At 32.1% G+C, this 15570-nt stretch overlaps 1 protein-coding gene across 1 annotated transcript in view; it reads left to right on the forward strand.

Moving 5' to 3' along the window:
* Positions 1–251: 251 nt before the first annotated feature.
* LOC132721905 (integrin alpha-9-like) overlaps positions 252–15570 on the forward strand; it is a 34081-nt gene continuing 18762 nt past the window's right edge. Inside the window, exons 1-7 of the mRNA XM_060706281.1 lie at positions 252–360; positions 8402–8482; positions 9572–9790; positions 10172–10329; positions 11164–11310; positions 12111–12257; positions 12791–12879. Coding sequence (XP_060562264.1) covers positions 330–360; positions 8402–8482; positions 9572–9790; positions 10172–10329; positions 11164–11310; positions 12111–12257; positions 12791–12879 — 872 coding nt within the window. The 5' untranslated portion in view covers positions 252–329. The remainder of the gene's footprint in view (positions 361–8401; positions 8483–9571; positions 9791–10171; positions 10330–11163; positions 11311–12110; positions 12258–12790; positions 12880–15570) is intronic.

The raw sequence follows: 15570 nt of genomic DNA on the forward strand, positions 1-15570 counted from the left end.
ATTAAACTTAAGAGTTTGCTGCCAGAAGTCATACAAAATTTCACTTAAAATGATCACTATAAAAACTGTTTTTATCATCTTTAGAATTTAAGGTAAAACATGCTATTATGAAGTAAAAAGGCACACAATTTCAAAACATTTGAGAGAAAAAAATCAAATAATATTAATGAAAACACTCAGTACGTTCATATGTACGAAATGAACTCCTTTTCCTTGTTGATCTTGTTTATCATATTCAACTTACAGATGTAGCTATCGGAGCACCCTACGAAGATGATGGAACAGGTGCCATATATATCTATCCAGGAATTGGAAAATGTAAATGCGAAATGAAGGACCCGTTCACCCAAAGAATAGCTGGTACATTATACAATCACTCTTGATATCATTCTTAAAAAAATACTGGTGCAATTTAGTCATTTTCTTATATAAATTTTCCTGATAAGACGCCATCATTTATAACACCGACTTACGACTTTGTACATTAATCCCTGATAAAAAATAAATTATTTAGTGAAATCAAATGATTTGCATCGTCTGATATATATAAAGCAAATTCTTTCCTGAAATGTAATTTCAAAGCAAATTCTTTTCTGAAATTTCATTTTGAAATAGTTTTTGATATCAGATAATACGGACATGGTAAAGATTTATAAAGATAAGAATGGCATGAATGACGGGTTGGTAGAAATATAAATTGAATATAAATGCAGGGTACCTGAAACCAGATTAATTTCCAGATACTCCTCTCTCTGTTCATATACATGTTTTGGGAAATGCAGAGTACAAAGTTCGTTAAATTTGTATACATTTATTTCTTTTAGCGCTTTCAATGTTTTTATATATCTTAAGACAGTAAAGTATAATATAATCATAACAAATATAACAATGACGTAACGTTATAAAGGTGCGTGAAACTTAAAAATACGACGTTGCGCGGCAAATGAAATATTCTTTTACTCCTATATTAGAAATATTGAATTTCTTCAAAAATACATAGGGTAAATATTCTATAATGGAAGGTTATAAATACGTATTTAAATTCAAAACATTGACTAATTATAGAAGTAGATACAACGTTTGCATTACTTATAAGTACATTTTAATATTAGTGAGCTAAACGAGTAAAAATATGTCAGTAACCATGTGGAAATGGAAAAATATTAACGTTATATATAAATGTAAAGATCTTGCATAAACCTCTTAGACTAAATAAAGGGTTAGGGTTATATATATACAGTGCCCATCAAAAGTATGGAGACAAGTCAATTTTATCATGTATTCTTGACAAAATACTCAATTTAATTCAATTTGAATGTATCATAATACATACATAACAAATCATTCATGTCATATATCACCACAAAAACAATACACAACTTAGATTAAATACTATCAAATGCACAGTATTGTCTCATTTACACTTATAGCTCAACAACCAACAAAAAACACTACAGAAAAGGTCACACAGTTAGAACTTAGTGTGTCCACCTCTAGCTGCCATAATAGCTTGAATTATTTTTAGCATACTCTTAACTAATGTTGTACATCTGTTAACTATCAACTCATTCCAGGAATCACAAACTATGACGGACAGTTCTCAGATTACCATGATGCTTGTTCCTGAGCTTCGTTTGATGTCATGCTTGTTTCTCCAAGCACCTAATGCTGTTCTGGGATTGCCATTCTTTCACTTTCTTGGCCCAGTGGCATGGGGCACCATCATCTTGGTACCAGAACTCATATCCATACCCTAGCAGATGGTATGGCACAATTGTTCAAAATGTGAATATAACCTTGGATATTCAAGTTTCCAGTCACGACCTTCAGAAGACCAGTTCCCCGGTAGCTCATGGCACCCCATACCATGATTCTACCACCTTGAAAATTCACTGTTGACACAACACAATTGTCCAAAAGAGCTTCACATGGACGTCGTCTGACAAGAATTGGTCCATCTGTCTGAAACATGTTGAAATTGTTCTCATCGGTGGACAAAAAAGAGGACCAATCAACCCATGTCCAGTCAGCATGTGCTCTAGCAAAAACGCTTCTCTCTATAAGCATTGGTCAATAGTGGTTTCTTAATGGCTCGATGACTCCCTAATCCAACTAGCTGAAGTCTACGACAAACTGTGGAATGTGAAGCATTAACTCCTGCCAATTCCCATGACCTCTTGAGCAATGGAACAGTGAGTGTCCTATATTGTTCAGATTGCCTGATAAGCAAGCGATCATCTCTTAGTGTAGAGGTCTTTGGACGGCCTGAACGAGGTCGATCATTGTGACTTTCAGTAACCTCAAATCGTTCAAGGATCTTGTAAACAGTGGATCTGGAAGAAGTTAATGTGAAGCATTTACTCCTGCTAATTCCCATGACCTCTTGAGCAATTGAACAGTGAGTCTCCTATCTTGTAAAGATTTCCTGATAAGCAAGCGATCATCTCTTAGTGTAGAGGTCTTTGGACGGCCTGAACGAGGTCGATCATGGTGACTTCCAGTAACCTCAAATCGTTCAAGGATCTTGTAAACAGTGGATCTGGAAGAAGAAAAAGGAAATTAAGCAAAGAAAGATATACAAAGCTACAAATTTTTTTATGTATTCAGCAAGTGAAAAAAATTGAAAAAAGAAAGATCAATTTAAGTTACTAACCTTCCTATTCCAAGAATGTTGGCAATTTCTGAAGCAGCAGCTCCTTGACTCCTCTGGGTTTCACAGCGCACTCTGCCTTCATACGAAACCATTGTTTTGTAGTGGAATATTCACTAGACTGAATATGGATGTTTTGTTGATATTTGGGCAGACAATTTTAATGGATAATCAAAATGTTTTGAAGTGATCGAAATTACTAGTTAATTATCAGTTTTCCCTAAAAATATGTAAAACTGTAAGTTCGTCATATAAATATGAAAATCTTTTGACTTTCTTAACATTTTTATATGCCAAAAGATAATAAAGAGAGGTAATGTTATATTTTAAACAATAAAACTGCATTTGCGCCAAGTTTACACAAAAATCAGTAAATTGTTTGTTGTCTCCAGACTTTTTTATGGGATATATATATATAGATATATATAAATATATATAGGTAATGCACTATCAAAGTAAATAAATAAATGTTTGCCCTTATTATAACTACAGTTTTAAATAAAAGATATAATAAATTCAGAATAAATTTCAGGCAGAGACTTAGTTTAACGAAAATACATAGCTGAAAATTTCAACGTAGTCTTGTAATTAAATTGACTAGATGAACGCTCTTTATTCTTCGCTTTTCTCAATGTATATACACATCTATTCATTGAAATTTTCTCTATGACTTAAAATAATGTGTGCGATTTTAAGCCCGACTTGAGTTTTAAAAAAATATTTTGCTTTCTTAAATTTACCGTTGTCCGTCAGTTCGTCCTTCCATCCATCCGTCCGTTCTCTTTTGTGTCGCATGTAGCTCAAATGTATTTGACCTAGAGCAGGAATGTTGATCTGCATATGTAAATGTGCACCTAGGTATTTTCATATGGATTTATTTAGTATTTTAGAGTTATTTCCCTTAACTTAGTAAGACTTTGCAATTTTCAACTTGTGTCGCACTTAACTCAAACTTTACAGGAGTGTTGATCAGCATGTGTAGTTGTGCACCTGAGTATTTTCATGTGTATTTCATTAAAATTTTTAGAGTTTTTGCCCTTGACTTTGAACGCCGCCTTTCCTTGTTGATCCTGTTTATCATATTTTAGTAAAAATTGGCAATTTTCAAATTGTGTCGCACGTAATTCCAAAAGAATTTGACCTAGAGACATGAAACCTTACAGGAATGTTGCTCGGCATGCAAAATTGTGGCCCTAGGTATTTTCGTGTAGATTTATTTAGTATTTGAAGAGTTATTGCCCTTGACTTTGAACGCCGCCTTTCCTTGTTGATCCTGTTTATCATATTTTAGTAAAAATTTGCAATTTTGTAACTTGTGTCGCATGTAGCTCATACAGTACTAGTATTTAACCTAGAGTCATGAAACTTTACAGGAATGTTGATCAGCATGTGTAGTTGTGCACCTGGTTATTCTGATTGGTTATATTTAGAAATTTTAAAGTTATTGCCCTTGACGTAGTAAAAATTTTTCAACTTGTGTCGCACGTAACTCAGAAGGTATTTGACCTAGAGTCATGAAACTCTAAAGGAATATTTCTCAGCATGTGAAAATGTGCACTTGGTTATTTTTGTGTAGAATTATTTGCAGTGTTTTTGCACTTGACTTATTAATAACTTGCAATTTTCAATTTGTGTCGCACCTAACTCCAAACGTATTTGACCTAGAGTCATAAAACTTTACAGGAATGTTGATCAGCGTGTTAAGTTGTGCACCTGGGGTTTCGGTTGTGGATTGATTTTGTTTTGTCAGAGTTATTGCCCTTGATTAAGTACAAATTTGCAATTTTCAAATTGGGTCACACGTAGCTCAAAAAGTATTTGACCTTGGGTCATGAAAGTTTACAGGAATGTTGATCAGCATTTGTAGTAGTGCACCAGGGTAGGTTTGTGTGGATTAATTTAGTATTTGCAGAGTTATTGTCCTTGACTTAGTAAAAATTTGAAATTTTGAACTTGGGTCACACGTACCTCAAAAAATTTGACATATTGTCATGAAACTTTACAGGAATGTTGATCAACATGTGAAGTTGTGCATCTGAAGTTTTACTTGTGAACTTTTATAATTTGTCAGAGTAATTGCCCTTGACTAAGTGAAATTTGTGTCGTACGAAGCTCAAAAACGTTTTTAACCTAGAGTCATGCAACTTTCCAGGAATGTTGGTCTTCATGTGTAGTTGTGCACCTTGGGTTTTGCTTGCGGATTTTTCTAGTATTTGTAGAGTTATTGCCCTTGACTTAAAAAAACCGTATCACTATGATGTGCTATTTGTTCCTTGAGTGCTTGAGTTAGAATCAACCAACTTACAGGAATAATGATCAACATTACTGTGAAGCTATGTACGTGGGACTTTGCATGTGGTTTTTTTGAGTTTTGTTACGTTATTGGTCTTGACCTACGGTAGAATAAATTTGCAATTTTCAACTTGTTCATGCCTAGCTCAAAATGTATGTGACCTGTAGGCCTGAAAGTTTACCAGAATGTTGGTCAGCATTTGTACTTATGCACATTGGGGTTTGCTTGTGGATATGTTCAGTATTTGTTAAGTTCTTGCCCTTAACTTAGTGAAAGATTTAGGAAATAGATATTTATTCTGAGTGCATTGTTGTAGAATAATGCACGGTTTGAGTTCAAATGCGTAGTAGTATAATCACGAAGGCCGATAGCATTTGAACGAAAAACGTGCATTATTATACAATAATGCACGAAGAATTAAATTAATATCTATTTCCATTCTCACACGTCAAGCAAAAAAAAATATAATTATTATTATAAAATTTGACTTTATATTTATGGTTAAATTTGTTTTCGCCTCAGATTTTCCAATAGAAACGTTCTTTAAAGGCTGTTTCAGTGGGTTGAAAACAAACTGTCGTTAAATCTACCGTATGTAAAAACATTTTGATAATAACGAATTTTGAAAACGTTGATAAAACTTTATTTGTTTATTTTATTTCACCCTATAAATTTTCAAGCGAAATGCAAATTATTAAAAGTGAAATAAATGTAAAACTTAACTCGTTTGCCACATTAAAATAGCGTACTTGATTTGATTGTTTTGTACGCGCTAAAAAAAATTTCCGATAGTGTTAGAATTTTAGTTTTAAAATTGTGGCACATGAAGCCCAACAAATAATTCACCTAGAGTCATAAGATTGACAAAACAGTGGAGTTTAGGGGGCACCCGTGTCCTATGGACACATTCTAGTTTATTTTTCTATTTATTTTTTTTTTTCGCGAAGGGGGGGGGGGCATTACAAAATTTAAACGCCTCCTCTTGGAAAACGTAGTGAGATAGCGAAGTATTCAACTACCCTGGTAACTCAGGCTATTTATCTGCAACAGTAACTGTAATCATAACCAAAGCTATTTATCAGCATTGGTAACTAAATCTTATCTACCTTAGGCTGTTTATTAGTATCTGTAATAGTAACCAAAGATATTTATCGGTTACTATAACACAGGCTTTTTATCTGTATCGGTAATTATAACCTATGCTATGTGCCAGTATAGGTAACTCTGACCAAGACTATTTATCAGCATTGGTAACAATATCTAAGAACATTTATCAGTACCGGTAACTATAAACCAGGATATTTATCAGTATCAGTATATACAGCCATGCTATTTAACAGTATCAGTAGCTAAAACTCAGGCTAAATATCATTATCGGTATCTATAACCCGGGCTTTTTATCAATATTGGCAACTATATCCAAGGCTCATTATCAGTATCAGTAAATTTTACCCTGATTTTTATCAGTATCGGTAACTATAACCTGGACTTTTTAACAGTATCAGTATTTATAACCCAGGCTATTGATCTGCATCGGTAACTGTAACCCATACATTTCATCAGTATCAGTAACTCTGATTCGGGCTTTTTATTATCATCAGTAGCAATATATTAATAACACTGGTTATGTACCAGTATCGGTAACTATAAACCATGCTTTTTATCAGTATCGGTAATCATAACCCTGTTTTTGTATTAGTATCGGTAACTATTACCAAAGCTTTTTTAATAATTTATAAATATCAATAAATATAACCCAGGCTAAGTATCAGCATTGCTAATTATGCTCTTTTTCGTTATTCTCAAACAAGCATTAATCATTTACATTCTTTAATAAAATACCTTTGAAATGAATAAACAACAAAACACTGAGTTTAAATAGGCTAGAACTAGTATTTGTAAGCCGCAAAACAATAAAACATAAGAATTGTTTGATTTTGAATTGACATAATATTAAATGGGCTGAAGAATAATTGACTAGTTGAACGGGCCATAGGGTGCGTACCCTGGTGGAAGAGCTTGGTCCCACGCCGATAACCTGTTGATTAAACTATTCTATATTTATAACATCATTTAAACACAACGAATCCCTACTTACATGTCTCCTACAACGTCAGAATTACAACATCAGCTTTGAAATTACTGAATCCTTATCCATTCACTTAAATTACTTTTTGAAAGTTAAAATCGTCAACAAAGCACTGCTTAGTTGAAAATGAAATAAATCTTTTAAGCACTTTCTATAGCTAACTGAAATATACCACATTGGTTTGACACGCAACTCCATAACCTAATTCCCCCCACCCTCCCCCCCCCCAAAAAAAAAAAAAAAAAAAAAAAACCCAAACATAATCGTTAGTCTGATAATAGAACAAGAGTAGTGTCATTACCTTGGTATATGAAATAGACACCATTTAATGTTAATTTCAGACTATTGGTAACACGAGGTCAATAATTACGTTAATTAAAATGCTACATTTCAGAAAAGTTTTAGCCATATTATTTATGTTTATTACCCCTCACATTTTTCGTAATGTTAATTTCTCAGAGGCCTCTGGGAGTTAATGCAGAGATATCTCTGGATAATGCAAGTGTACCACGTGACTAAGAAGTTTGTACTGTTATATAGGTATCAGTATTTTTTAACAGTATAAAATCTGGTCACGTGGTCTTTTTTCTAAATAAAATGAAATAAAATGGCCGCCTTTTTTCTCTCGATTCATTCTTATTTTCGACAATAGAGCATCACCAATGTAACTATGACTCACATAAAATTTAGTTCTTTGCACCCTAGAGTTCTTTTCGCGTATAAAATATCTTTTTGTTCAATAGTCAAAAAGTAAACATCCGTTTTCAACGGAAGTAATTGTAATGTGAATAATTTTGGGTCAAACTGGAACATGCAGACGATTAAAGCTAGCGACAAAGGATTATTTAACAATTTTAACCAGTGAAACGTTACAGATAGAGCTGGTTGACAGACATCTGTTCGATATCACCGTTATTCGTAAATGCACTTTGTCAAAAACCATGCGAAGAAAAACCGGATACAGAAGGACCAGATTTCACAGATCATAACCTTATAAATGGGTAAGTGTTTTGTTTTCTGAATAAAACACAGCTTATTGTATGTTTATGACTGGTAGATATCATCACTTGCTAAAAGAATAAAAGCAAATCAGCTTCTCAAGTAGGCCTACATTACACTTAAAACTTAAAAGGTAAGGACAGTTTAGATATTGCTACTCTTGATTTATTTGTGTTACAGTTAGGCTACGCCTCGGGTAACAGTATTTTCCTAGGGATGATAATTTTATTGTTACCAACAAACCCATGTGTTATTTATATAATATTGATTATCTTTTATGTTTGGCTATGTTCTGTTGTTTTAAAAATAATTGCTGATTACATACCTCATGAATGTATTATGTATGATGCACTGTAATTTGGATTAACAGGTCGTGATCTTGACATTGGTTTACGATCGTTTGGCTGGAGCATGTACGGTGATGAAGATATTGATGACAATTCTTACCCAGGTATCTTTTAATATTATATAATATTACACTGTCTAGGAATTGTATTTTGTATTGTTTTGATACCACAAAATTCGTAATTTTTGTTGTTTCTGTGTTGATGTTTGTGCTTTTAGTTAAACTTGCCGCTGGTAATTGAGATAACTTGACCTTGACCTGCCGATTGACCTCTCTGCGACGTGCCACCTTAGAAGGGATTTTGTTTTTATTTAAACACATTCCAATACACCTTGTGATTTAGATGCACCTTGTCATGGTTCTTCGTGCGAGACTATAGATAAATTATCTTTAAAAACTTATAACAAACTGCCTTTTGTAGTTCTTTTATATACATAATTAATGTCATTTGTGTACATATAGCCAATAGCATATATTCGATCTGTTATTTAAGATATACTATGCTCAAATTTGATATTTGAAAATATTGATAATTGCTACACAGTCCATTTGTAAATAAAAAACAAACAAACATGTTTTACTTCACACAAAGTAGATATTTATGATTTAAACCCTAAAAATTGTACGTGGACAATGTTAAGTGTCATTTTATTAAAAAATAACATTTTTTACGAAAATACCAGCTTTACCTGACTTGTAATTAAGGAACACAGGTTCCCATACATAGTGTGTACGTTGTTTTATTAAATAAGACGTCTTCAGTAAGAATTTTGTAGATTTCAATAAATTTCTGCAATAAAAATATTTTACTTAGAGATTAGCATAGTTTATTTTTAAAACAGGAGCATGGTACATTTCAGTGGTGTTGCTTGGTCTAGACTTATGTGCAACGACTTTTAACTATAGGTGTGGTTAGGGCATTTTCTTTCTTTGCTCCAGATTGTGAAAGATGAGTTTTTGACATATATTTAGTTCAGGGAATAATGAGATATTGCAGTAAAACAATTTTTCTTCTTCTCTCACTTTCTTGGAATTAGTGTATACCGCAGCCTGCATGGCCTTTATAAAGCTACATCACATATTTTTTTCTATTTTTCTTCCTTTGTTATTTGAGATATGAATAGTATGCAAAGATATAAAACGAAACTGTTAATTGAAGGTTACATTTATAACGGTATTTTTTCTTGTCAACAGATTTCGCTGTTGGAGCGTATGAATCAGACACTGTGTTGATGTTTAGAGCGAGGCCAATAGTCAATGTTGTCGTTGAAATTGAAATGACTCCAAATCCAATACCTTTAACTGGTTCCCTTTTAACATGTTCCACCGATAATGAATCTCTCTGCTTCACTGTTAAAGTCAAGTTCCGTTTTGACTATGCCGGGAGTAGGAAAGGAAAAGTGGACAATGTCTGTAAGTTCATGAAACATATCAGTTTTATATTAAGACGAATTGGTCTATAATGGAAGGTATGTAATTCAACAAATAATTAAGTTAATAGTATTAAGTATCACACAAAACAACATACTACGAAATAATATACATGTATGGTGATGATACATGTTCTGAATTTACATATATCTTTATAGCAAATAATACAGAGCAAAATATGTTTATACATCATAAATTTGTTCATACTTAATCTCTTAGAACATTTTTCTTTCAAACAATATTTTATAAGAATATGCCATTGAAAAATTTTGATCTTTTTACTTCATTGGCAAAAGGAAAAAAGAGGTTTGAAAACCGAATTAGCAAGCTTTGTATTTTAACATATTATTTAATTTTTGGCAGACCTGAATTGGACATTCGATTCTGACACTTTACATAAGAGCAAAGAAGGATGGAGTAGGGTTTCATTTACATCTTTTGATAAACAGGACATTATTACTGAGAACATTACACTCTCCGGACCCAGGGTATACAATAAAACGTATATAATGAACGTGAAGGTAATGTATTTATTCAAATCAAAATCTTAAATATCTCCGTTTCCTATATGCGATTGCTGTATAATCGCTTTTTAACATTGATTACTATATATTTTGCTGTATCAGCCTTATACTCGTATGTAAGTGTTAAGGCCATTTTTGAGAATATGTTAGTTTTAAAGCTTACTGTTAGAAATACGAACACTGAAAAATTTGTCTCAACCTTACTTCGATCTCTGTCATGACTGTTTTTATATAAAATCATTTACAGGGCCCGTGTTATTTAGTGCAGTTTAGCAGCTGTAAAGACTAATTTGGTACTAACAATTGAGTTATATATTTTTCTAGTCCTTCATGTACAATCGTTGCAGAAAGTGTAGTAACAATCATTGCAGAAAGTGTAGTTGAAAACAAAGCTTCTTTTCTCCTTTTAAAGTCGATGCTAGTGGGCTTGAAATATGTGACATTTTGAATTATGTTAAACGCCATGTTCAATCAAATCGAGAAGAATGCACTTTTAATCTTTTCAACTTTTTTTTTCTTTTCCCTTAAGAGAACTTCTTTTTTCTTGATATTTTTATCCTTATACACAATGGTACACTAATAATATCATTAAATGTATCTAAAGTTAAAAATGTTTCATTTTTTATTATACCGATCATTTAAATGTAATTTGTTCACCGTATTCCGATAGCCAGCTGGCATCGAGATTTACCAGTGTATAATACCCCAATGGTGCATTGTGTAATTGTAAAACAAAATTTCTTCATGAAATAAAAAATATAAATGGAGAGTGTAATTTATCAAATGAGATGTATTTTTGGAAAGAAAATCAATAATTACATTTACATTCAGAGGCATAGAGGAAAACCGGAACCGAAAGATCCCTGGACAAATGTTCGCATGGAAGGACGTTTTGAGCTAATACCTTCTAGGGAAGACACTTTTGATGACCTTGATCCGATCCTTTCGAAAGACGTTAATACGCTGATCATTGAAGATGTAAACGTTAACGTTGTTACTAAATCATTCATGTTCCTTAATCGTTAAGACTTACTTAAAACCAACCAAACACAAAGAAACGATATTTGATAGAGAGGTGGTTTAAATAGCTTTCATTTATTTTACATTATGTATCTTTTTAAAATGCATATTTCTTTCTTGGTACCAGCGTCATTGCAAAAAAATGACGTTTTCTATTTTATTTTTTGTTTCGTCTTACTAGAGGTCTACATTGTAAAGATCATATTGCAATTTTGCAGCTTTACCGATGGCGGAATACCTCATGTGAGAATCCGTGCATTTTTTTTTCAGACACGAACGGGTACCTGATTAGAACCACCGACGTTCCGTAAGCTAGCTATATAGTTTCATCACATGAACAAATCAAAAGTTCCTAGCGCGATTCAAACACACAGCGGTGGCAATGATTTCAATATAACGACCTTATCCACTTTGCCTCGGATGCCCAAGAACATTTACTAAAAAAACAAAACATGTATACCGAAAGTAAAGATGATGGATATTTTAAGGTATATTCGGATCAATTTGTGAATTCACATTTCCTGTGGGTATGAATATCAAGTTACTGAAATGGCAAAGAAAGGTTCATTATTTTAAAGTTCTTTCAAAATCATTTCCTTGGTTAATTCAAGTATAATGACCCCAATTCTTTGCGGTACAAATGGCTCTAATTGATATAAACGCTGTTAAATGTCTTTAAAGTAGACCCGCTTTGTACCCATATATGTACAAATCCTTATTTCATTTACAATTAATTTTATCTTATGGTATTTTTAAAGACTAAATTTGACAAGAAATGTGATATCAGCACGTGTACATCCGACCTTAGACTTCAAGTAGAAATGTTTCTGCTTAGAGATGGCGTTGTACCTACACATGTCCTTGATGATACTGTTTTATACGTTGATGCAGCTAACATGTTACAGGTGAACATTTATTTCTCGTCTTATATGAAATGTGGACATATATTTATTGTGACAGATTGTGTTCTTATAAGAACATTATATATGCATTGTGAGTGATTGTGGTTTCAAATATGCATTCTGAGAAAAGTTGTCCTACATGTGCATTGTGAGAGATTTCGGTCTTATATATGCATTGTGAAAGAATGTTGTACTGTAATGTTGTACTACATATGCATTGTGAGAGATTGTGGTATTTTATATACATATTTAAAGATTGTGGTTCTAGATGTATTGTGAGAGATTGTGGTCCTATCTAAGCAATATAATACTTTTTATTGTGAAATTACCATTGTTTTGCAAATTTATTCCCCTTTTTGTCTTTTTTGCTTTTATTTAACTATCGAGCACTGATAAAAGTTGAGTGCGCTGTCCGCTTACATGTCTTGTTTACTAGTAATTTAGTCCATTTATAAATAAAGTTACATTGTATAACCATTCTTTATTTTTTATTTTTCTTAATAGTTAATATGATAAACAACAACCGACAATTGCAGGTAACGACTGACGTACTGAATCTTTTGAATTCATCTTACAGAGCTAACGTAAGTGGAGAGGTTTCAGCATTGATGAAAAGAGATGTAATGTAAGTATAGAAAAAAGTTTTGTCGCCGCAAAAAATTTGTTTACTAACTCGTATTTGTACAAAAATTAAAGTGACATTATGTTCATTATGGGGAATTTCGTGAGTGAACAGTAAGAAAGTCTTAAAACGTTTACATTTTGCCATATTTCCTTTCACTTTTATAATTGTCTCTGCATAAACGATAATATTAACAACGCACATGGCCGACGCAAATTTCAGAAAATATCCATCGGTATTTACCTGTACCGTTCAATTTATAGCTATTTGTGTGTATAATTTTTTTGTCCATGGGCCCGGATTTTATAAATTAATCCCTTCGATTTACACCTAAAAAAAATTCGGATTCAATAACTCCTTCCGATTATCATATTGGTTTCCCCTTGGGTGTTTGGCAGCATGTCATATTAATGAATGAGAACCGGAAAGCAGTTCTGCTGCACATGAATTCGAAAGCTATAAATAGCTATAAATGTTTAAAATTTTTGACACTTAGGTTATAAATTTGTTATTTCCCTTTCTTAGTAGTACATGAAATTATTATTTGTGTGAATTTTGAATTACATTTACACACAGCATATCAAGTATACTGTTAGTGATTGAATTTGTCAATATAAAGAATAGTTTAGGTATTAAACTTTGATAATTTTGCTTTTGATAATTATTCTTAATTTATATTTATAAAACTAAATGTTTAATAATAACATGTTGATATATTGGCTGTTTTGAAATAATTATAACTTTAGTATATAAGGTAACATTTCATTTGTATTATTGGTAATGCATGAAGGTAAATTATCAACACTTTGTGCTTCAAAAATAACCCTTTAAGGGCATGACTGGTGACATGTGCCCGTACGGGCGGATGGACCCTTATTAAGCACAGACTATAGATAGATAGATCGCATCATTGGTAACAACAGAAACTTTAATCTGCAGTTTGAACATGAGGTGTTTTGTTGTTTTTTTATGAATGGTTTTAAAGCAATTCAGCAAAAAAGTGTATTGATCTCCCAATAAATCAATTAACAATAGCTTTTTATATATCACCAATTTCAAGTAGCTTTTTATATCTTTGACTCGCATAGTGAATTTCCTCATACCTGCCTTAAATTCAGGTAACAGTCTTCTTTCAGTGTTGAAAGAAACCATTCTTTTTAAATTTGACATGAAAAATGCATGTAATATTGCCGTAATATAATATAGTCCCTTTTGTTACTATTTGTATATTTGTTACAATTATAATAATAAAAATACAGACTTTGATATTTTTATCATCTTATGTTTCTGACTACAGTAGTGACACAAACAGAACACAGTACAGTCATGTCACATAACATTTACAAGACTTGTAAGTCTTGTTTGTATTCAATGGAATTACTTTCCTTACCAGGAAGTAAAAAATTCGGAAAAAATCTACAATAGTACTTAATCTGAATATAACATGACCTGTGCGTAGGAATAATTTGGTAAGGTATCTGTAATGAGCGCATTTTTGCGCGGAGTTTCTCAATTGCTGCATTGCAGCAACATTTGTACTAGTAAAAAGAGTGGAGCAGTCTTTTTATACTTCATCCTTTTTAGTAAATATTTTTCTATATCAACTGTTGGTCAATAGCTTTTATAGCAGCCAATCATTTGAAATATATAGACATATTTTAATCAAACTTGACAATGAAGAAAATAGCATAGCGTAAGTTTTATTAAAAATGAATTGTTGACATAAAAAATAAAATGCTGTTGATATACTGAAATGAAAAGTGACAATAATGGAAAAAAATAAATAAAAACAAGATAAAATTAGAATTATCACCAGTTAAAACATTACTAATTGAAATGTATGTAAATCATTAATTTAACTAACGAAATAACTTAAAGATAAACAATGATAATTTATTGAACAATTAATGGATGCTATTGTAATTAAAACAATTGATTGTTAAATCAACGATTGACATAATAATAGTAACAAATATAATCGACATTCGGTACCTCATAAAAAAGATTTGGTCCGGGCATTACTTGTAAATCACAATGGCATTATACACTTATGACTACGAACGGGTAGATATTTAGACCATTCAATCAGCGTACATTTTAGTGTGAGCATAATTTCTTAGCGGACAATGTGTTTTAATATGACGATCTTACCTTGAGACATCGTGCACAAAACTTAATTATTTCTATGATAAAACGGGATGATGGAACGTAATGAAGATTTGCAAACAAGTTAATAGTGTAGACCTTCATCGAATGGTACACAGTTCTTGGAAACATATTTCAAGTCCAGTCGGTCTCCCTTAGAGAAGAATTGATATAATACAATATAAACATATTTCATAGCATGATAATATTAATGTATTAAGAACTATCACATAAAATTATATTTTATGAAATTTGATAAACTTTATCGAAATTCTTCAGTGTCCCTTCGTACAGTACAATAGGCATGAATTAAAGCATTGAAGGAAACCTTACCTTTTTCTACACTTGCATATTACTTACATATTAGCTTTCAGTATACTCGCAATAAAAACTTCTACCCCACACATTGTAGCTACGGCATTCTTGAAATAAAATGTCGTCATAGGATAAAGGTTTACCACAGGCTCGTACATTTACATGGAACTAGAGGATTAATTCATGTATTGTCCATCAAAAAAAGAAACCCATAACAGTAGAGTATTTGCAATG

The sequence above is a fragment of the Ruditapes philippinarum genome, unplaced genomic scaffold, assembly GCF_026571515.1.
Source record: "Ruditapes philippinarum isolate M1 unplaced genomic scaffold, ASM2657151v2 ctg5123_1_1_1_1, whole genome shotgun sequence".
Taxonomy (NCBI): Eukaryota; Metazoa; Mollusca; class Bivalvia; order Venerida; family Veneridae; genus Ruditapes; species Ruditapes philippinarum.